At 35.7% G+C, this 24914-nt stretch overlaps 1 protein-coding gene across 1 annotated transcript; it reads right to left on the reverse strand.

The window, feature by feature from the left end:
* Positions 1-923: 923 nt before the first annotated feature.
* Lipk (lipase family member K) lies at positions 924-24537 on the reverse strand. Its single transcript, XM_027949251.2, has 9 exons — positions 24436-24537; positions 22803-22920; positions 20133-20331; positions 19230-19339; positions 17966-18102; positions 11840-11986; positions 9904-9975; positions 4974-5045; positions 924-1181 (listed from the first exon to the last, which is right to left on the reverse strand). The coding sequence occupies exons 1-9, from the start codon at positions 24535-24537 to the stop codon at positions 924-926; spliced, it is 1215 nt and encodes a 404-aa protein (XP_027805052.2).
* Between the last annotated feature and the right edge of the window lie 377 nt (positions 24538-24914).

The raw sequence follows: 24914 nt of genomic DNA on the forward strand, positions 1-24914 counted from the left end.
TTCAGATAAACACTGAGTGTCTCAATCACCAGAAGATCTGTAAAACAAAAGTTCAAGGAAGTTCATCTATCTGGCCAAAGGGAAATAAATGAAATAATGAATAGGATCTATCAAATTTTCAACCATATAGACAGAATAATAACAATATATACAGTATCATAGTATGATATGGATTATAAATGTGATATGTTGTATGTAACAAATTATAGAAGATCACATAATAACATTATGTAGAATAGACATAATATAATGAATTAAATATTATATTTATTATATAAAATAATTATTATATATTAACAATAATAATTAGTAGTAATAGTTTACTATTTCTGATAACAAATTACCACAAATTTAGCAATTTAGAACCAAATATTTATTATTTCACTGTTTCTGTGGGTGAGGAGTCTAGGCATAGTATAGCTGGGTTGTCTGCCCAGGATTTCACAGGCTGCAGTCAAGGATGGTCTCTCAGTAGGAGGCTTTGTTATGCAAGAACAGGCTTCCAAGTAGCAACAGGTTTTAGGCATAATCAATTTCTTGTGGCCATATGACTATGGGTCCGTTTTTTTGCTAGTTATCCAATGGAGGTCACTCTCAGGTCTTAGAAGCCACATGCTGTTCTTGCAATGTGGTTTTCTCAACATATCTCTTCATTTCATCAAACCAACAGGAAGATTCTCTTATTTGGGTCTGCTTAGATAGATTCACATACAATGCAATGTAATTATGGAATTACATCCCATCAACCTGTGTTACTTGGTATAACCTAACCAAAGGTGTGACATCTTTGCCAATTCTCTTGGCTAGATGGAAGACTCAGGTCCCATTCACACTCAAAGGGAGGGGACATCAGATGGTGAAAGTCACTGGGAAATCACCTTAGGGTCAGCACACCTCATTACTATTACAAGAAATCCATGTGTTTAGAGAAAAAAGTGTGTTTTGTTTTGTAAACATTCCTCCATCAATTTAATTAGGTCTTGGTAAATTTCCTGGGGAGCATCCTGTCCAAGATAAAAATCCATATGATTGTAGTATGGGATCGCCTTGTAATAAATGAGGTTGGCAATTTTAGGTAGCAAATTTTCAACGTCCTTGGGATCAGCCAAAATATCCTGTCCACCACTCCAAATGGCTGTTGGAACTTCCATCTCAGTAACGTTGTATAAAGGAGGTATGAGCTAAGTATGATGAAAGAGATGGAGAGAGGACAATTAAAAAAAAAAAAAAACTACATTATAAAAGTGACATTAATTCTCAGTTGTGAAGCAAGTTTTTCAAATGCTCAAAGTGTGCAGCTTGGATACATTTGATTCATAAACATTAAAATGTTAAAAACATTTGAAAATACTTTTGTCCAATGATATGCATTGTGAATACAAAATAAACAAAAGCTATTACAATCCTGACTTGCAGTTTTGGGAAAATAGGAAAGAATCCAAGAGGGAGACTTGTATTTTTGTGGGGAATCGTCTTTCTAGTTGTACTTTATCAGAAAGCACATCTTTACAAACAAAATGTTGAATAGGACAAATATCCCCTTGTCATATGCAGAAATCTGGGCTCAGTGGCATTATTGACACTTATATACCAGCAGTTTCTTTGGGGAGTACTGATAACCAATACATAAAAATAATGAAATATGAGTTTTAGAAGAAGCCAGTCTGCTATAGAGAAATAGCATTAAACTCGCTCCAGCAAGTTTTTCCTTACCTTCTTTCCTGTGCTGATTCAACACAATCCCAACCAAGTGACTAGGTATGGTCAATTAATCTCTCATTCTTCTGGCCACAGAGATTGAATAATAATAACTTGGCATATCACTAAATCTGTATCATAGGATAGTCTGGAACTTTCTGCCAGAGCTACTGAGAAAATATTAGATTTTTTCTGTGGAATTCCGATTGCTAGAACTATATAAGCTAAATATATCCAGTAACCCTCTTAGCACTTTGTTGGAAAGAGTCTAACAATAGAAATAAGCATCTCAGATGAAAGTTGAAAAAGGGAGAAGGAAAGATAGAGAGGAAGAGCAAGAGAGAGACGGAGATGTGGTGGTGTTTAAGTTCCAGGATATTGCCACTTAACTAGTACTTATGAGTTCAGTATGTAGTACTATTTTTAAAAATATGAAATAGAGTTGGTTTTGCTAATTACAACTGAATAATTGTCTATCAAAAATAATTTCTGATTATTATATGCTGTGTACTGAATTTGTATCCTCTCCAGATTTATATGTTGAAGTCCTAACCCCCAATGTGAAGGTGTGTGGAGATATGGAGACAGGGCTTTTAGGAGGTAATTAAGGTTAAATTAGATTATAAGTGTGCATTCCTAACTCCATAGAATTGAAAATCTTATAAAAAGGTAAGGATTCTCTCTCTCCCTTTCTCTCTCTCCAGGAGCAAGAACAAAGGAGCACACCTGCACCATGTGAGCACACATTAGAAAGGTGCCATCTGCAAGCTAGGAAAAGAGCCTCACTAGAACCCAGCCATGCTCGTACCCTGATCTCAGACATCCAGCTTTCCAAACCGACAGAAAATAAATTCCTATCATTTGAGTCACCCAGTGTATGGCATTTTGTTATGGCAGCCCTAATTGAATAGTACACTAATTTGTGACAGACTAGGAGGAAGAGGTAAGAAGCACAAAGATATAGATTGTAAGGAAACTGTGACCCTGGCCTGGAAGAGGTTTCTCAGAACAACAGAAATGTGCCTGGAGATGACTGTACCTCAGGTTCTCTTAGGAGAGAAAAATTCAGGCAGAGCCCTCTGATATAGTAGTCACATCAGGTATTTCCATCAGTTAATGGATTGCTACCTGAGTCTTTGCATTACTACATATTGTAAGCATATCCTGCTTCCCTATAGTTTAGGAGCTTTAAGAAAAAGTGGTAGATGAGAATGTGTAGTTTTGAGAAGGCAACACAAAGGTCAGAGAAAGAAGTGAGTACATAGCCATGACCAGGGGTGTGGACAGGGAAGATGGGTTCCAGAAAGCTCGGCAAAGGGCCCTAAATGCAAAGTGCACTGATGAATGAAGAGACCTGCTTGTTCTGACTGCTGTTTTCTTGACAGCAGACTATAAAGCATAAATATTTAAATGCAAAGATGTAGAATGATGAAGAATAGAAAGACAAAGCATTACAGAGGCAGCAATAAACACCAGCAAGCTTTGAGCCACAGAGTGGGTCTGAGAGTCCCTGAAATCAGAACTCCTTCACTTCAATGATTTAATTACTTTGCTAAGGATGAAAGTGGATGTCCAGAAAATGTCAAAGCCAAAATGAACATCAAAATTTGGATTTAAGTTATATGTGGTATATCTTGGCCTGGAATATATTAAAATTTATTTTTAAGTAGATAATTAAAAATTGTATGTAACTATCAAAAATGAGTGACTTTCTTAGGAACAAAGGATTACTGGTGATTACATTGGTAATTGCACCTGCCAAATTTATGCTGCTATTAATTACAGCTGTGATTAAGGTTATTGCCTTTTAAACATGTATGTAGTTCATCTTCTGCTTTGAGTTTTCCTTCCCCCACCCAAAGTTCCAAGCTAAAGACCTACATCGGAACCTGAGTCACCATGCAGGCATAATTGTGATGGGATCTGCAAACATAATGATAAAGCTAGTACATGCTACCCAGCTTTCATCCAAGCAGGTATCAGAGTCTTATAAGGTAAGGTCATTATCTGAAAGGCTTTTCCTCAAGAAATCATAAACTCTTGCTAGGACAAAGAATTCATGAATTACAAGAGAAAATAGCACTCTGACATAATATATGTGAGGCATCCCAACCCGAGTCTCATGCACTTCTAAATATAGCAGCTTAGGAGAAAAATTAGATTTCTCACACTAGTTGAAATTATAAATATTCACTATTATTATTTTTATGGTGGCACTGAACATTGCTGTTTTAAAAATTTCCAAGCTTATACATCACAAATTTGAAAAACATGCATACTTTGTTCAGTTTGAGTTTAGTCTATAATTAAGAAGCCAAAATAATTAGTGGATTCCCTTACATATACTGGGGACAAATAGCAATAACAATAACATATACTTTTTTTTACATAGAATATTTTGTTTTAATATGGAATATTTGCTCTAAAAGTTTCTGTAGGTTATTTCAAGAAATATTTTTATACACAATTCTCTGGCAGATAGTGCCTTCCTAAGGGTGATGATTTTGGTTGATATCTTTAATGATGCATGTTATGCAGGTTTTTAAAAGTTGTTAGTAAATAGCATATCAAAAACTATTAGATCAAAGTTTATTCTATTAGAAATGGAATAGAAGTTAGAAAATATGCTTTAAAAACAAAGATTGTGCTTTTGTTTTTTTGTTTTTAATACCAGGGATTTAACTCAGGACACTGAGTTAACACTTAACAAGTAAGCGACATCCCAAGACCTTTTTATTTAGAGACAGGGTTTCACTGAGTTGCTAAGGGTCTTGATAAGTTGCTGAGGCTGGCCTTGAACTCACAATTGTCCTGCTCCAGCCTCCCAAGCGGTTGGGATTACAGGCATGTGCCACCACTGGGCCCAGCAAGATTGTGTATTTTTAATTTACTCTTCAAAATTTAGAGTTAATTAAATGTTGAGAAGTTTTTATATCTTGAGGCAGAATAATTGTAGTAGAAGAAAAATGGACTTTTAGATCTAGGAATCCCTTGGTGGGTTGTCATATTCTGGTTATTAATTGGCTAAATACTTTTGGCAATTTATCTAACCTCTTCAAGCCTCTGGAAAAAATGACAATATTATTACCTTACAAGATCATTGTGAGAATGAGAAATAATGACATGACACACTGACAAGACCCAATAAACAGCATGTGATAACAACAATGAGCAATATGAATGGTACTGAATGGGAAGTAGTAGGTACTTAGGAAGTGGATAATATTTTTATTAATTCATTTTCATGTCACTGACTATGATTATTATTACTATACCCGATGGAAGTGCATCATGTTCTGATCAGGTTGTCCCCAGTCAAAGGCTTGAAACTGACCAGAATTAACTGCCTAAGATAAAACAAAAATAATAAACACATTGAAATGATATAAGAGAACAGTGCACATTTAAAGTTAGCAAGCAAAAGATTTAAAAAGAAGACTGATATTCCAACTCTTTAGCCAAATTTCAATAAGTCAGTCAAATAATAAAAAATAAATACAAATTCACAGAACTTACACAAACACTTCCTATCTTGCATTTTTCCAGTGACAATTTTCAGACAGCAATGCCTTTAAATGTTACAATATTGCACATCAAAACATTTTTAAAGGCTGTCAGAGATGTTAATATCTTGGCTTCAGGAATATATATATATATATATATATATATATATATATATATATATATATATATATATATATGATTTGGATATATATTTGATATATATTATTTGTATATATGGTTATGATTTGGATATATATATATATATATATATATATATGATTTGATTTGGATATGAGGAGTCTTCCAAGAGATTCCAAACAATACAGGAATATTCAGTGATGAAATCATTAGATTATGAGAGCTGTAACTAATCTGTCCAACCTGAGAAGTTTAAATGAACTTACTAGGTGGTAACTGTGGTTAAAGGAGGTAAGTCACTAGGAGTGTGCTCTGAAGGGATTCATCTTCCCTGCAGCCCCTTCTCATCTCTCCCTCTTTCTGCTTTCTGGCCACTATGAGTGGATCAGTGCTCCTCCACCATACCCTTCCATCATGATGTTCTATTTGATCTTGAACCTAGAGCAATGGAATTAACTGACCATGGACTGAATCTCCCCAAATTGTGAGCCCCCAAATAAACTTTTCTTTCTTTAAATTGTTCTCATTGAGTATTTTGGTCACAGTGACCAAAAAGAAAACTAACACAAAAATTGGTACCAGAAGTAGGGATGTTGCTGTGACTAACCTGACCATGTGGTTCTAAACAATTCCAAGCCATTGGAATTGGCTTGTAGGAGGAGTTTGGAAAGGTTTGGAGATGAATGCTAGAGAAACTTTAGGATATCATAAATGGAGGTTAATAGGTGATTCTGGTGGAAGCCCAGAAAACCAGAATGCAGATTGTACTATGCGCATGAGGTTTCAGAGGGAAACAAGGATTATATTGGGACTATATTGGGATTATATACTGGACTAGAGGCCACTCATGTTACCTTCTGAAAAAGAACTTGTCTACATTTGGCCTTTGTCCTCAGACTTTGCATGAATCTGGATTTAAAGGTAATGGACTAATGAATCTGGTGGAAGAAATTTCAGGACAGAACAGCATTTAGGCCATGTCATGGATATTTCTGGCAGCATTAAGCCAAGTTTTCTGTGAGAATAAGGATCAGAAAACAGAGAAGGATTATTTTAAAAACTTGCACTTTGGCCAGAAAAGTGCATGTAAAACCAGGACCGTGGAAGTCATGGTTATTAACGATATTATAGTCACTAAAGAGATGCTAAATACTTTGACAGAGGCACTAAGAAAGAGGGCTTGAGTGCATCTCAGGAATTGAAAAGACCACACTAATTCAGGCTCAAGGGTATAGAAATAAAAATTACTTTCAGAAGCAGTCACGAAGGCACTCTTCTCACACAGGGAGCCTAAGAAGTTGTTTCATCATATTCAACCACCCAGCTAGCCAGAGGACACTGAAGTAATAGTCCAAGGGGACTTAATTACTGCTTCAGTGGTAGCAGACCTTGGCTTCATTCACATAGTGCTGGTTCTGCAGTAATTCAGGAAGCTGAACTTAGGTGATCAAGGAGACTTCCACTGAGATTTCAAGGGAAGGCCTAGGAGGCCAGGTAAAGTGTATCAGGGTTTACGTCCTCATGGGCTTTCCCTGAGAAGACAATGCACTAAGCTCTGTAGGTGAAGCCAAAGATGGAATGGAAATCCCAGGAATTAAAAGATGCCTGTAACATGAACGGACTGCTAAGGAAAGCTGCTAATTGCAGAGAGGGGTCACGTGGGCTGCACTTGGCACGGGGGAAAGGATGAAAAGGAGCAAATCTTCCCAATCCCTTTGGACAGACTATCTCAGTGGTATATGCCCCTGATACCATGGATAGCACGACAGGATTTGTTGGACCAACTGGTTTGGGCTGTGTTTTAGTCCCAGCCCTTCTTCCTATGCCTCATTCCTCCCTTTTGGAATGTGAATGTTTATCCTGTGCCATTGTATATTGAACATATGTAACTTGCTTTTGATCATTATAGGGGCTCAGAGTCAAGAGTTTGCCTTGAGTCTCAAATGAGACTTAGACTTAGGGGAAATTCTGGCATTGTTAAGACTATAGGGAGTCTTGGAGAAGTACTAAATGCACAGAATGCATTTAATACAATATTTGAAATCTAAATCCCAAATGCAAAAAAAAAAATAGTCATGTGGAGTGTCTCAAACACTCAGGGCCTAGCTAATTTGATGAAAAATTTTAAGGATAGGGAATGTGGTCTTAAGAGCTTAGACCACTTGATGAAGATAATAAGGTATAAATGAACACAATGCATTTAGCATTGTGGGATGGACATCAACTTTTGGGGGCCATGGGTAGAATGTCATGATTTGTATATTAGGTGTTCACCAAAAGATCCTATATTAATCCAAGAATATTCAGGAGTTAAATGATTAGATTATGAGAGTCATAACCTAATCTGACCATCCTAGTTTAAATGGACTAATTGGGTAGTAACTGTATGCAGGTAAGTTGTGGCTGGAGGATGTTGGTCACTGGGGATGTACCCTGGAAGTGTTCATCTTCCCTAAGTACCCTTTCCCTCTCTTTCTGCTTCCTTGCTGCCTAGATCTGAATAGCTTTCTTCCACCATATGCAGTGGCCATGATGCTTAGCCTCACCTTGGGTTCAGAGCAATGAAATCAGCAGATCATAAAAAGACCTCTGAAATTGTGAGCCCCATATAAACTTTTTCTCTTCTAAATTGGCCTGTTTGGGTATTTTGGTGGCAGCAATATAAAACACAATATACATATATATATTTTTAAATGGCACTGGCTATACATTTCCAGCATTAAAAAATTCTATAATTGTTAATAAACAACTTTGCACCTTATTATATTCATCAAGTGGTCTAAGCTATTAAGACCACATTCCCCATCCTTAAAAAATTTTGTCCAATATAGCCATGGGATAAGTGTTTGAGACACTGTGCATAATAACTATTTATGCATTTTGGTGTTTAGATTTCAAATAGAATAGAAATATCCATGCATTCAGTACTTCCTTTTTCTATTGTTTGTCACCCATGTTGGATTGAGGAAGCAGATAATCTTCACATATGTTTACCTCAAGCACTTCATTAAATGATCCTCAGACTACACTAACAGTTTTTTCTTAGCTTGAATTTTATATTTTCCCTCCTCATTGATTTAATCCTGATTTTTGGTTCAAACTTATGCCCCTCATAGCTTGTATTGATGCAGGCAGCAATTTGCTACTATTGAATTCTGCAATATTTCAGTAAGGAGAGGTAACAGAATGTACTATTTAGGACTTGGGCTCTAGCATCAAATGAATCTGGTTTGTATTCATGTTTAATGGATGACTAAATTCATTATCCAGGACAAAATATTTGTGAAATGACAATGATAGTGACATTCTTTTCATAGGACTGTGAGGATTAATAGGGTACTGTATATAAAGCATGTGGCACCTAGTAATGTTTGACAAGTAGCTATTTTTACTAATTTATGCAAGTCATAACTTTACTGAAATTCTTGTGAAGAAACCAGAGCCAAAATTTCTTCATATTTCAGGGTTTTTTAGATGTTGGAATATTTGCATAGACATTATCAGATCTGATAATTCTAAGTCCAAAATACGCCAAAAATCCAAAACTCTCTGGGCACAAGTTTTAGATTAGAGATGCTCAATCTGTGACATCATTATGATCATTACCCTTGCCCTAGCTGTCTACATATTTTTCAACCAAATATTTTATTTCCACCACTATTTATCTCTACCTTAGAAAAAACTTTCTGTCAAAAAGAGTTCTCCTTAAGAGAAGTCAACTGTGAGATGTATAATATATCGAATGACAAATTATATATATATATATATATATATATATATATATATATATATATATATATATATATATATATTTACACTATATAAATCAGCCTATATTATATAAGCTATCATGCCCAAAGGGTGTGGTGGAGGGCAGATTCTTCAATGCATTTCAGAAAGCCTCAACAAGTGTTTCACACTATCTGTAACAGTGATTCTCAACTTGAAAATAAAGAACATATTTATTAGTAAGTAGGTTGAAATGCAAATTCCTGGAGCTCTCTTTTTCTCATACAACACACACACACACACACACACACACTCTACTCAGAAAGGTACAACAAGTGAATTTGGCTTATCTTCAAGGCTACAAAACATTGAGTAATGTAATAAAACAAAAATTTTAACTGAGAGTAAAAATGCAAACTATCAATCTATTTAAATCTTTCCCTAGCATTTTATTTTTTCTGCATTAAACATTATTTCTACACTTTAAAATGTCCCTTATGCCAACTGGAGAATGAACAGATCTTTCTAGAATAAAATACAATTCTATTAGATATAGTGATTTCCAAAAAAAGAGTAAATAAAAGCTTGAAAAGGCAACATATAATAATTTAAGGATCAGAACTTGGTATAAATATGTGGGAATCAGTTTTATAACCCAGACACTGAAGACAGGAGAATAGAGAGGAGCAAAGGAAATCCAAATGAAGAGTTAGTGCTGATTTCAGAAACATCAATATGACAGTGGCAGCGGCCCTGCAGTGAGTTCCCAGGTGTACTCTTAGGAAATCTCACAAACAGGTATGTATGCATTAGTCAGGGACAGGAAATGCATACCTGGGCCCAGTGCAGCATGTTCTGAACAGATGTTCCTGCGGGGCTATGTGCCAAATAGACATCCAAGCGACTCTGTGAAGAGACAATTTCTCATCTAGAGGCTAATCATACCACAAGTGAACATTTGTGAGAAATTCTATAATTTCTTCTTTTTATTTTTGTTGTTGCTATTAATATTATCATTTAGGGGAAAAAAAAACATGTATCATACCCTATTACCATATAACCAAAGAACCCTGTTTAAGCACTTTCTCCTTCCCACAGCTGTTTCTTTGCTCTGGGTGGTGACTTCATGTGGCCCACAGAGGGAATCCCACTGGTTGAAGACAGAGGTAAGGCACCTATTCTTTCCTGACTCCTCACATAGATCAAAGAGTATAGAAGGTCAAGGGATCAAAAACCTTAGCGACCTTCTCCTTCTCCCTGCTAAGTCCCAAAGTTCATTCAGAGAAAGCTTTGATCACAAAACACTAAGAATAGATATGAATGTTTCCTTTTGTTTGCTTGATTTAAAACAAACTGTTAAATGTTTCATGAGGCTCTTTAAAAATTTGTAGGACAGAATTCATTCAATATATTTAGATTTCTTCTGGATCAAAACAACAGCAAAAAACCACTATATTCTTTCATATTTTCAGTTACATTTTTTTCAAAATAAATTTTATTTTGAAAGAATTATTTTTCTATCAAAGTGAGCACTAGAAACATCTTGGAGCTTTAAAAAATATATACACTTATTGATAAGCTATTCAAAACTACTGAATAAAAATCAAAATATCTAGAGTTTGGGACATGTTCATTTTTTCAAAATTCCATAAAGGTTACTTACTATGTACCCCTAGTTATGCTTCACTAAAACAAACAGCCTTGCAGATACTGTAATAATGCATAATCCAGTCCCTACAGTGAGAAAAAGGATGATATGATTATGTGTAGAGACGACAAGGGCCTCCAATGAATAGACAAAAGTGTTTTTTGGTAAAGTCTTTATCAAATTCAGCCAAGTTAAGAGGCTACTTTAAAAATTACTGTGTTTTGTGTTTATTTCTAGGTCTTTTGACTTAGCTTTGCCTACATGTCTTCATCTACATGAGATGTTCCCCGTGATAACCAAGCATAGTTTCCCTAGAAAATCGAGACACTAAAAGAGGAGTGTACAAAGGCAGTGGCTCAGTCATGCTTTGCATAGAAATCCTTTTATGAAAGTCTTAACTGCAAGGAAAATTTTAATGATTCTGGCAGAGGACAGTCAGGCTCTGGGCTTGAATCTCTGAGATAAACAGAGACCACCTCTCTTCCTCCTCTGGTTTCAAACGGCTCCTCTCCAAGTGAGAAGTAAACTAACTTCCTGTCTTTCCCCCTTTTGCTCATCAAGTCAGTTAGTGATAACTGAGGAAAGGAATCTCAGTTGTTAGAAGTAACCTGACAAGAACCCCAACACCAATTCCTCTCAGTTTCCCTTGAACACAAAAGCTGTACCTGTCATTGAAGAGCCATCCCTTTATTTCATTTGATTAATGAGTGTTCCACAAAATAATCATTTCCAAATCACCTTTGAATGTGGAAAATTGGAAAAAAAAAGATGTCTAGAATCACTTCCTGAGATTTTACTTTACTTCAGTAGATCTGAGATGTAGCTCAGGAATAGCAAGCTAAACTTCAAAACCACAGCACTCGCCTAACTTTTTCTTTGTGACATTTTTTAGCCAACACCAAGAGTTGGTGAGAAATTTTGGCAGCAAAGCCTTCTTCTCAAATCCTCCTATGAGAATGGGTAAGATTCCCAAACTTGGTTAGATGCCATGAACATAAAAATTACATTCCAAGAGACAAAAAGGAGACCTTGAAATGTGGTTTCTATGTAACCCAGAGTAAACTCCCATCACCTTGGTGCAGCAAAACCATTGTTTTCTGAGACTTGACTACTTATACATACCATGTTTAGGTTTTGGGGATCAAATCCAGTTACAGTGAACATGAAGTTGCTGCACATATGATGGAATATCTTCCGATTGCACATTTTGGTGGCAATAAATTGTTCCATCAATGTGTGAGGGGAGAACATTTTGTCACCAAACAGTGCCTGTAAGACATGATCAAATTTCATGAATGTGGATGTCAAGAGTGGAAAATGAATGGCAATTCAAACAAGCACTGGACAGGAGGTGACATCAGTTCAGTGTTAATACTCAATGAAACCATGAGTTTTGTTAAATTTTGTCTTTGTAGTCCTCCCAACTCACCTCTTGATGGTTTTTTCCCCCACAAATCTTTAATTGGGAAATATTTTGGCAGGCTCTCTGAAAGACCAGTTCCCATATAAAGCTGGTACAGCTTTGGAGTCAGGTATATCTAAGTTTGATTCAGATTCTGTCTCTTATAATTTAGGAAAGTATTTTAGTTTTTATTTCCCTGAATTTTTCAACTATAAAATGGGAAAATTTTTATCTACTAGGTAGAATCATCATAAAGATAACAGATAATGCTTAAAATACACCTTGTGTAGTTCCTAGCAGCAAACAATAGCTCTGTTATTATGATAAGTGACTGATACAAGTTAATGAGCCAATCCTTCCCGAGTCTCTTAATGCTTAAATTGCTTAAAATGATTTCTTCTAATTGTATTTCAGGCAAAGTTGTGAGTGAGTTAAATGGACCTTATGAACTTCCTTCATATCCCTGTGCATATTAATACAATATTTGTTTTATAATATATAATTTTATAATCTTAGGGTAATAAAATAAGTATTATGTGAAAAGACTTTTTTTAACCTCTTAGAACTTTTGGAAATACCATTTACAGAAAAACTGGCATTTCTTTCTCCTGAAACTCTTTACTAACTGGCAATTATAACTAAAACCCAGTAATAACTGGCATTCATTATTTTTTTATTCCACTAATGTACTACAAAATTTTATACTATCTTTGGTAAACTGGATCCAATAAATTCTTACTAGGTATAACTTTAACTTGTTGAATTCTGGGTTTGAAAAATAGTTATATTGAGGGTTTGTGTTGAAGGATTGGAGGGAATTCTTATTTAATAGAATATTTGATATATTATGAAATTTTAATGTAAAATATAAAATACTAGGAACTAATATTTCTGTCCATATCAAAGAGAAAAAGAAGAAAGGAGAGAGAGAAGGAGAGAAAGAAGGAAAGGAAGAAAGGAAGAAAAAGAGAAAGAAAAGGAAGAGGAAGAAAAATGGTAAAGAAGGAGATGAAGGAGGAGGGAAGAAAAGGAAAAGAAGGCAAGAACTACAAAATATCACACCAGTTCATATTTCTTGATTCTTTAGGTCTGGAAAATAATAAGAGACCATTGAAGATCTTATCAAATACACTTTGACTTTTTCTTCATTTTGTCATAATTACTAGGAATCTTGGATAACATATTGTCATCTATTCAAAGTTCTCAAATGTAACAACTTAAATAAATAGCTACATGAGTTAAGAGCTGAACAAAAGGTAGGACCTAATTTTAATCATTGAACATTTTTATTTTTCATTTACCAATACTGTTTCCATGCTTTAAAAACTAGATGTGAAAAGAAATAGTCAATACATAAAAGTAATCAACCATGAAAATTTGATGTGAAAGGAAAAGGTTATATACCTCCCACAATGCACCCTAGGCGACTAACAGTTCTGGTAGTCAGCTTTCCCCAATACAGGGTTAATTAGCAGGATAGTCTCTGACTTGACTCTCCCCCTACCTATTTACCCAAAGACAAATAATTACTCCTTCATCCTAACCTAAAAGACAGGATTGCAATGCAGGCTAGTAAGACAGCACTTCCAAAGTGGCAAACATGCTAACTTGCAGGTGTAATTCCAATTTGATTCTGTAGGGGGCATGTTTGTCACATAATAGTAGGAAGACAGATGTCCTCTGGTTAGCATCAGAAAAGTCACCCTTTCTTCTGGAGACATGGTTCGATGCAAGGATACATAAGCCCAGCAGAACATGGACTGGATTCACTCTTGTGCATGGGAATATGAAGAACCAGGACTGATTTCTTCAATTTGGTATTGAAAAAGTGGAGAAACCATTACATATAAGCAAACACTGAACTTGAGCTGCCTGATCAGATCTGTGCTCAAGTTTTGGCTCTATCACGCAATTAGCTGGATGACTTGAGAGAGATTGCTTAGCCTCACTGAGACTTAGGTTCTTATTTTTTATTTTACTTTTTTTTGGTACTGGTGACTAAACTAAGGGGCATTCGACCACTGAGCCACATCCCCAACCCCATTTTGTATTTTATTTAGAGACAGAGTCTCACTGAGTTGCTTAGCACCTTGCTTTTTGCTAAGACTGGCTTTGAACTCGTGATCCTCCTGCTTCAACCTCCTGAAATGCTGGGATTACAGGCATATGCCACCGTGCCTGGCTAGGTTTTTATTTTAAGAGATGAAGACAGTACTAAAACCCCTAAAAAAAAATAAAAAACGATAAAGAGGAAAGGATCAAAGAAAGATATAAATAAAAAAATTTGGGAGACAATATTATAAAGATATATATGCTTAGGGGCAGAATGAAGAGTGGAAAAGAGAGAAAGGGAAATGAACAGGAGATTTGTAACACCAAGTACTCTGGCTTTGAATCTAACATAAGTTTGATTAATACAATTAATAACACCAAATAATAATTAGTAAGCACCAATTAATAAACCAGATATGATGCCTAAACATATATTATCTCAGTTGCTATCCCAACTTAACAAATTTTACCCATTTTATAAATGTGAAAACTGAGGTTTAGAATGGTTAAATAACTTGTCCACTGTCATGAAGAGCAGGATGCAGAGGCAGAAGGTGAACATAGTTCTGCTTCACTCAGATTCTTATGCTTGTGCCTTATGTGAGTTAAATTTAATACAAACAGATGAACACTCAAAATTACTTACTGTATCAAAAGAAATATACTACCTGGAACATTCTTTAGCATATATCATATGTTTGCCACAAAACAAATCTCAGTTTATTCCTGAACTGTCATTGATCAAGGAAGAAATTACAAATAAAATTAAAAATCTTCTTGAAACAATGAATAATGGAAGCACAACAAATCTAAACCTATGAGATAGAGCAAAACAAGTACTGAGGGGGAAGTTTATAGTAATCAATGCCTACATCAAAAGAGCAGGAAGATCTCAAGCGAACAAGCTATTTTTTGCACCACAAGAAACTAGAAAAACTAGAGCAAACCAACTTCAAAATAATAAGAATCACAGGAGAGCATGGTGGCACACACCTGTAATCACAGGGGCTCTGGAGGTGGAGGCAGGAGGATTGTGAGTTCAACCAGCCTCAGCAAAAGCAAGATGCTGAGCAACTCAGCAAGACCCTGTCTCTAAATAAAATACTAAATAGGGATGGTATGTGGCTTGGTGGTCAAGTGTTCGTGAGTTCAATCCCTGGTACCAAAATAAACAAATAAATAAATAAAATAAAATCAATCAATCACAGGAGAAATAACTAAAATTGAAACTTTAAAAAGAATATAAAAGATCATTGAAATGATCAGGTTTTTCAAAAGCATAAACAAACTTGATGAACTTTCACTTTGACAAACTAAGAAAAAAGAGAAGACTCAAATAAATAAAATCAGAGACAAGAAAGGAGCCATTGCCATTTCAACAGATACCACAGAAATATGAGGATCATATAAGATTATGATGAGCAAGTATATGCCAACAGATGGACAATCTATAAGAAATGGACAAATTCTTAGACATATACCTTGCCAGGACTGAGCAGAGCAATAAAAAGTAAAAAGAATCACTAATAAAATGTCTCCAAAGAAAAGTGCAGGACTAGATGCCTTTGCTTCTGAATTCTACCAAATATTTACAGAAGAACTAGTACAAATTCTTCTCAAATTATTCAAAAAAATTGACATGGAGGAAATTATTTTAATCTCATTTTATGAAGCCAGAATTACCCTGATACCAACACCAGATAAAGAAATAACAAAGCCAGAAAGCTAAAGGCCAATTCCTTGATAAGCAGATGGAAAAATCTTTAACAAAATACTAGCAAACCAAACCTAACAGCACATGTAAAATGTTATTTGCCATGATGGATGGAACCCATCCCAGGGATGCAAAGATGATTCACCATTATCCAAATTAATAAACATTATATACCACATCAACCAAATGAAGATCAAAAGCCATATGATCACCTCAATAGATAGAGCAAAAGCATTCAAAAAATTCAACATCATGATAAAAACTTTGAACAAATTAGGTATAAAAGGAATGTAGTTCAATATAATAAGAGCCACATGTTAAAAGACCACAGCTAACACCATACTGAATGAGGAAAATGGAGAGCTTTCTCTCTAAGATCTGAAACAAGACAGGGATGTTTCCTGTCATCATTTTAATTCAATATGGTAGTGTAATCAGTCAAAAATAAATAAATAAAGGGCATCTAATTTGTAAGGACAAGTTTGAATTATCATTATTTGCAGATGATACAATCTTTTACAAAGAAAAGACTCACCAAAGAGTCCACCAAAAGTCTATTAGAAATAATAAATGAATTTGACAAAGTTGTAGGATACATGGTTAACATGCAAAAACCAATATTGTTTCTACCTACAAATACAGAATTACCTAAAAAAGAAAAGAAAAAAAAGAAATAAAGTAATTTCATTTAGAATAGCTACAAAAATTAAAATGTGTTAGAATAAATTTAACCAAAAAGGTAAAAGATCTCTGCAATGAAAATGATGAATCACTAATGAAAACAAATTGAACAGGACACCAAAAAAGTAGATATTTTGTGTTCATGGATTGGAAGAATCATATTGTTAATGCGTACATACTACTGAAAGAACTCTTCAGATTTAATGCAATACTAATTTAAATACCAATGACATTCTTCACAAAACTAGGAAACATTCTAAAGTTCATATAGAGATGCAAAGAAAACCAAAGCAATCTCGAGCAAAAGACTAAAACAAGAGGCATTACTCTATCAGACTTTAAAATGTAAAAGTATCTTAATCAAAACTGGATGGTATTGGTATGAAAACAGACACATAGGCTGATGAACCAAAGTAAATAGCCTAGAAGTAAATCCACACATCCATAGACAACTTATCTCAACAACTGTGCAAAGAATACGCATTAAGGAAAGGTTAGCTTCTTCAATAAATGGTGCTGCGAGAATTGGACATCCACACGTGGATGAGTGAAGCTAGACTCTATTTCTCACCATATACAAACATCAACTCAAAATAGATTAAAGCTTAAATGCAAGAACTGAAACTCAGGAAGCACAGAGAAAATACTTTAGGACATTGGAATGTGCAAGGATTTTTTATATATTTGATACCCAAAAAGCACAGGAAAAAATAGACACAAGAGATTGTGTCACACTAAGTAACTTCTGCACAGTGAAGGAAACAATCAACAGAGTGAGAAGACAATCTAGACAACAAGAGAAATATTCTCAGATTTAATCTAACAAGAGATCAACATCCAAGACATGTAAGAAACTCAAGTCAATAGAATATAGTCTAATTTTAAAAATAGGCAATAGACATTTCTTAAAAGAAGACATGCAAATAGCCAACAGGGGTATGAAAAATTGCTCAACCGTCACTCATCTTCAGGGAAATGGAAATTAAAGCCACAATGAGTTATCACTTCACTCCACTTAGAATAACTATTACCAAAAGGATAAAAGATAGCGAGTGCTGGTGAGGATTGGTGGGAATGTAAATTAGTACAGCCATTATGGAAGACAGTATAGAAGTTCCTCAAACCAACAACAATCAATCAAATCAGCTCTCACTTTAGCTGTGATTGAGGGACGAGATGAAAAAGAAACTTCTAGACATAGATGAAGACACCAGGGTAGAATGGCATCAAAATGAGCTCCCTGAACCCTGCTAATAAAAGTATTCCTTATCAATAAACCGACAAGGATACCTCAGAAATCTATTATATTCTCATATGTCTGTAAATTGTCATTTGTCTTCTTTTGAAATCAGTGGAAACCTATATATTATTTCAGTCTTTTACTTGGGAAGTTACATACCTTGATGGTTCGCCTGGAAAGAGTTGTTAATTTTTTTATAGGACTTCGGGTGTACTTCACCGTGACAACTGGTGCCAGTGCAAAAAATATCTTAATTCGCTTAGCCAGTTCTGGGTTGGTAGAGAATGCAATGAAAGCTGAAAGTGAATTAGACACTAGTTCATAGGTTTAAAACAATTACTTCTTTATTTTAAGTGATAGTAAAGGTAGACACATGAAAAACAAGACAAAACAAAAAACAACTCAGAGTAATAACCATTTGTGAGGAGGAATTTCTAAGTTTTTCAAGGATGGGAATGACTGATTCAGAATCAAGTGAGTTCTTTCATCCCAGGTCTACTTATATAGAAGTGGAAGAGAGGGTTCACACTTCTCTGTGAAGTGTGGTTAAACCCAAGGGCCATTCCAGCTTGTGGTTTGGTGTCAGACAAAGTCACGCTTGGCCTCACATTCACTAGCTGTGTGAAAGTTACCTCTCCAGTATGAGTCTCAGTTTACTCAATCTGTAAATTAGGATAATTGGATCCTTAGAGAATGATTCATATATATGAATACACAGATATGAATATATATAAATGGATAATTCAAATTTTATATATAAATCATCCTCTAAGGATTCTTAAATTTTATATATATATATATCTATCTTAAGGTATTACTTGGCATTGTCAACATTAAAAGATAGCGAGTGCTGGTGAGGATTGGAAATTAGGGGAAAAACCCTAAATTCAACTATTTGTGCAATACAGATATTGGTCTCTGATGTTTGTAGTTTCTAATGAGAGAAACAGAGAGAGGATGAGGTGCCTCATGGTTCTACCCACATGGCCCTACCCACATCCAGCCTACCTGTGCTTCCCTGGCAGGCAAAAGCCACATTGATTGTAAAGTACAATCACAATTTTGTAATTCTCTGCTTTCTTTTTTGTGTCCTTTTCTAGACTGTGATCATCAAAGGAAGGATGGATATCATATTTATCCCCTCTTCCCCAGTATGTAACCCAAATTCTCACAAATATTCATTGGGTACATAATTGAATAAACAAAGTAATTCTCTCTTTCAGACCTATCAACCTCCAAAATTCAATGTTGGGAAAAAATTCCTTATTGTCATCCTTGTTTTCAGAAAACAGCCAGAGGATATTGTTTCCCTTTTAAAGTTCCCAAACTAGAGACTCTGCAGAGAGATACTGACCCTGTTCAGAAATATGGAAGAGCCCCCACCCCTCCCCGCATTCTCTGATCACATCGACCCCAAACACACCTATGGTGGTGCCCTGAGAGTGGCCCACATAGTAGAGTTGCTCTTGTCCAGTTTTCTCTATGATTAGATTGATTGTGGCTGGAAGGTCATATTTAGCCATCTCATCCAAACTGCCAAAAAAATAAGAACAATAAAATTGGAAAATCTATCTCGTTTTAGACCTGCAATATTTAACATTCATTGTAGACACAGATACTCTGTTTTTATAAAATATGAGACTAGAGTTAATATGTGATATTACGTATCTGAAAAACTTTTTCCAGGATCTTACTTTGATTTGACAAGACATTTTTAACAAACAGGAATCAGAGAAATTTAATTTGTAAAGGACTACTAAACTTTTCCTGTAAAGCTAGTCCTATTTCATTTACTCTCACAGCAGATTTACCAAAAATCAAAAAAAAAAAAAAAATGGAAAAGAAAAGACAACAATTTTTGGAATGCTCATCTAAAATTTAGAATAATAAATCAAACAGATTCATAGACCTTAGCCTAGACTGGACTGAATCCGATTCCCAGGAAGAGTCCTGGTGATGTGTCTCTTTGTGGCCTCAGGTGCTTCTTGATTCTGTGTATAGCTTGGGAAATACTCACCTAGGAAATCATCTTGTCACTTGCTATAGTGCAATGACAGAACCACCTTGTGGTGTGTAATAAGGAAATGCCAACTGGTTTCCAAAAGGAAGGCAGGAATGAGGTAAGGAACAAGTGGCTTTGGTGACCTCCAAGGCATGATTCTTAGGAAGAGGTGAGGGTGAAAACCAAACAGCAATACAAAATAATAAGATTTATCCTTCTCATGGATTCTAATGGGTGCATTGAGACCAAAGGAAAAATCAACAAGTGTTCTTGCATATAAATGAGCAAGGTACACACTTTATTCATTAACATGTTTTCCCTTACCTAAACGCCCAGTATTCTGAGGACTTGGGTGACAATTTCAGGTGCTTTCTGGACCAGGTGTTTCCTCGGCTGTTCCCCATCCATACATCATAACCACTATCTGCCAGAAGGAAAGCCAAGCTGTTGTTGGGGAGGTTACAGATCCAGTCACTGGCAGATGCAATTAAGCCATGCTGCAAATACACAACTGGTTTTGGAGCTGCAAGACACAGGCGACAAGATGTTCATGTCCAAACTTCCTTAGTGTCTACATGAAAATCCTCTTTCCTAACTTTTTAAAGTATACAAGAGAGGTTAAGACCTGAAATTTGGTGTCAGGCAAACCTGGGATGTAGACTTTTCTTAACTATTTGATGGGCCAGTGATTTATCTTCTCTATGTCTTATCATTTATAAAACCGAGATTATGCATAATGTTTTATGCTGTGTAGGTACTGGAGTCAAATTGCCCTGGTTCAAAATCCATTTTGCCATGTATTAACCGCTTTGTGGATCACTTACCTTATCTGCATAATGGGTATAGCATTTTATTTCTCAAGAAATATTTAAAAACTTTAAGGTTTTCTTGAAATAATAAAATGACAATCAAAACACCATTTGCAGAATGTTTATTGAATGCTAGGCACCATGCAGATTCTATAGGCCATTTTTTTGGCAGGAGGTGAGTACCCGGGATTCAACTCAGGGGCACTCAACCACTGAGCCACATTCCCAGCTCTTTTTTGTATTTTATTTAGAGACAGGATCTCACTGAGTTGCTTAGCCCCTCACTGATGTTGGGGTTGGCTTTGAAAGCAGGATCCTCCTGCCTCAGCCTCCCAAACCCCTGGGATAAGAGGCAAGCAAAATGCAAGGCCATAAATAGAATTTCACACAATGTAAAATTGTTAACTGGATCTAAAAATACTATTTCCAATGTAAAATTGAAACATTTTTAACTAAGAAAGAAAAAAGATGCCTGTGATCCCAGCTATTTAGATTGCAAGTTTGAGGCCAGCCTGGGCAACTCTGTGAGACCCTGTCTCAGAAAAAAAATGAAAAGGACTGACAATATAGCTCACTGGTAGTGTCCCTGGGGTCATTCCTTGGTAGCACCAAAAAAAGGGAGAGAAAAGAAAGAAGAGGAGGAGGGTAAGGGGAGAGTGGTGTTGAAAAAGAAAGTGAGGGAAGAAGAAGTAGCTAAGTAACTAGAATCTTTCTCTTCTTTCTTTCTCTCTCTCTCTCTCTCTCTCTCTCTCTCTCTCTCTCTCTCTCTCTCTCTCTCTCTTTCTTCTTTCTTTCTCCAGGGATTGAACCCAGGGGCGCTTAACCACTGAGCCATATCCCTAGCCCTAGTTTTATTTATTTTTATCTTTTGAGACAGGGTCTTGCTAAGTTGCTTAGGGCCTTGTTAAATTGCTGAGGCTGACTTTGAGCTTGTGATCTCCTGCCTCAACCTCTCAAGCCACTGGGATTATAGGTGTGTACCACCATGCATGGCTCTCTTCTTTATAAATAGTTTGTGATGCCATGTTGGTACCTCAAAACACTATGTCGGGTCCCTTTTGGAACTAGACTTGATGTTCTGAGAGTGAGTATGCTAACTTAATTCTCAGAGAGATTTAGTATTTTCAAAGTAAGAAACTAATGTTCATGTCCATCTAGTCACGTTTTGGAGAGAAGGGAAAGAGTGTTATTAGCACTGCCAAAGTCACGACCTGCCAGGTAGCTGTCATAGCTCATATCTCTCAATGATCTGAGCCCTCAGGCAGCTGTTTGTTGTAGATATTTCTATTGGGTACATTTTAGCAGCTATGGAGCAGAAATGAAAAATGTCCAAGGCCATTTAAAAGATGTAAAGATTTAAAATACTCTCCTGAGTATTTTACAAAAGCATTGGAGTTATTCTGGCAAATAGTTGACTCTATAAAATCAGAAGCATCATTATTTCCCTCTCTTTTTAAAAATCTAGATTTTTCTTTAATCCTTCTGATATTGAGAAGTTTTGTTCTACAACATACCAGAGAAGAACAGGGGCTGAGAAAATGAGAGAAAAAAGTAAACGGTGTTTACCAAATGGATTTCCCCCTACCTACAGACAGCAACCTTCATGTAGGGAGTTAGAAATGACCCTTTTATAAAATTTAAGCAAAGAATTATTAAGGTCATATTTACTTCACAAAGGTAAAATCACACTGTCTTGAGTAGAGAGTGATTATAAGTAGCAGTGATTGCCATTTAGAGGTATGGTAGTAGTATCACTAGATTGAGTGACTAAAGCTGAGAGAAGCTTTCAGATTAGAGAGAAATTTAGAAGGCATAATTGATAGTCTTTGGTGACTGGCTGTAAAACAAGAGCTGAAAAAAAAAAAAAAGTGGTGTCCAGAATGGCTCCTAGGTTTCTGATTTTCAAAACCGTACTCTGGTATCACTGAAATAAGACACAATTTTTTTTGTTGTTGTTGTCGTATGTCTCTTGTTTGTTTGAGAAGAGGACAAGACAAAATACATGGTGCATATGAAAATGATTTAAAACTTCAAAAAGTTATACAAGGAAAATTGGGGGACAATTTCCTTACTCAAATGAAGGACTGCAACCTATTTTAGAATGAAAGCCTTTCTGCTGCTACCAGGATGCTACTAGGCATTCATGCTTTAGGTGTTTTTCCTTTCATAACAAAACAAATCATACCAGTTTTCCTTGGGCATCTTCTTCCATGAGGAATCCTATAAGTTCCAAGGATATAGCCATCCTTTGTCACAACATCATACTTTTCACAAGGATAACCCCAGTAAGAAACAATCTGACTCTAGAACAGGGAAAGAAAAATACAAATTGTGATATCATCTCTTACATTTTTTTTGCACATATTGAAATATAATAGTATTTTAAGTTGCAACTTCATGTTCATCAATCTATATGTTGGGACAGTATACAATGGGGAAAATTAGGATGATTTAAGGGTTTCTAGAAGGGATTGCAAAGGCATAGGTAAGGCAGGGTGGGATGACTCCACGTGCCAGTTTCTACATCCCAGACTGCTCAGGACAGTATGTAGTTTTGCCTGTTGACCTAGAATTATTAATACACATTAGTTCATTCTCAAAATGTTCTGATACAAATTTGTGTGGCCATCTAATGAATGAGACCACAGGATTGTGCAGTACCTTGTTACTTATAATTGAGCAGAAAGGGCAACATTGAGGGAGATAGCTAGTTGAATTTGATTTTCACGGGGTTGAAGGTAGGGCAGTGAAAATACCTGACCTCATTCTCCCCTTTTTTATATAACTTGTGCTTAAGATTTTCATTAGCAAAATGGATCTGAAAATCAAAGATGAAGGGAGCTTTTCAACCTAGTCCTTATAGATCAGCCTCTTGGGCAAAGAGAAAGGTATTAAAGAACTGAGGTTGTTAGAAGGGTCAGTAGAAGATACCCAACCACAGATACACAAGAAAGAGGGTGCTGTGGGATATCTTCTGCATAGAGCTTTCTATGTCCTGTCTCATTAATTCTTACAAGAGACCTTTCAGATAGAATTGTACCGATTTTACAGTTGAGAAATATGAAGTTCAGGAAGATTAGTGACTTGTCCAAGATTATAAACTAGGAAAAGATAAAAACAAGATTGATTACAGAAAAAAAATTCAATTTCTTATAATAAAACCATGCATTTGCCTCTATCAGCACATAGATGTGTGCATAATTTATGAGGCTATCTAAAATAGAGGTTAAGAACCCAGATTCTGAAGAGAGACTATCTACCACTGAATTCCTGTTCTGCTTCTTATTAGCTGTTACTCTAGGAAAGTTACTTAACCTTTCTGTGCTCATTTTACTGTTGAGATAATAATAGTATCTCCTCACACATATGTTGTGAGGATTATCTGTAATAGATGTAAGACAGTGTCTGGAACAAAGAAAGTTTTTTAAAAAAATGTTTGTTATTCTTACAATCATTATAAAAGGATGAAAAGCCAAAAAGCACTCAGACTAGCAAGGAAAAATTGTGCTTTACTATGGGAGGAAGAGGAAAACTTGAATTTGAGGACATACATTCATGGACTGTGAGTTCGGCAGTGTGGTAGGAGGTCTAGGAAGCCACCATTAGATGGTAACTCAAACCACCAGGAGAGAGAATATTGCTGCACCAATTTAGGTTACAACTCCTGGATTAGTTAGCCATGCCAAGGAACGCGGGAGAAAGCACAGATTTAGGCACTGGAAGAATTGCTGAAAACCAGACCGTCACACCAATTGTAACTAAAATGATGACTAATTAATAATTCCTATCTTAATGGGCTTTTTCAATGCGTGACTTACAATATTCATATTAGCTTCAGGATTTGTAATGCTTCCTTTCTTACAACCATATATAGGTCCAAGAAGAAGCACCCAGCATGCTGTTGCTAAAAGTTGCCACATTTGGAGTATGCCTGGGAAAGGAAATATTAACGGATTTGTCATCAAAGAGAAATTCTGCAAAATGAAATCTGGTGTATTCTTTTTATAATACTATTTTATTTACACTACTATGGGAGAGAACAAAAAACATATACTTCTAGGATATGCTTTAGCAAGTAACATACAGAATTATTCAGAAATCATTCCATGAAAAATTTTGTATGGAAGAAAGGAAGGAATTGATAACATCTTTAATTCAGGGCTATATCTATTGGAAAAATAATAGGGACATTTTTAAAAGTCAGACTTCTCTCTCAGGGCATTGAAAATTACATGTCCTGGTTTCTGCTTGAATGATTGGCATTTTGAGGCTTTGGAATCAGTTATTGGCCAGATGA

This window comes from Marmota flaviventris, chromosome 4, assembly GCF_047511675.1.
Source record: "Marmota flaviventris isolate mMarFla1 chromosome 4, mMarFla1.hap1, whole genome shotgun sequence".
NCBI classification, from domain to species: domain Eukaryota; kingdom Metazoa; phylum Chordata; class Mammalia; order Rodentia; family Sciuridae; genus Marmota; species Marmota flaviventris.

Coding starts and splice junctions, on each gene's coding strand:
- Lipk (XM_027949251.2), bottom strand. CDS start 24,537: ATGTGGCAACTTTTAGCAACAGCATGCTGGGTGCTTCTTCTTGGACCT. Junction 19,340..20,132: donor TCAGAATACTGGGCGTTTAG/GTAAGGGAAAAC, acceptor TTTTTTTGGCAG/TTTGGATGAGATGGCTAAAT. Junction 5,046..9,903: donor ACATGCTGCACTGGGCCCAG/GTATGCATTTCC, acceptor GTTTTATCTTAG/GCAGTTAATTCTGGTCAGTT.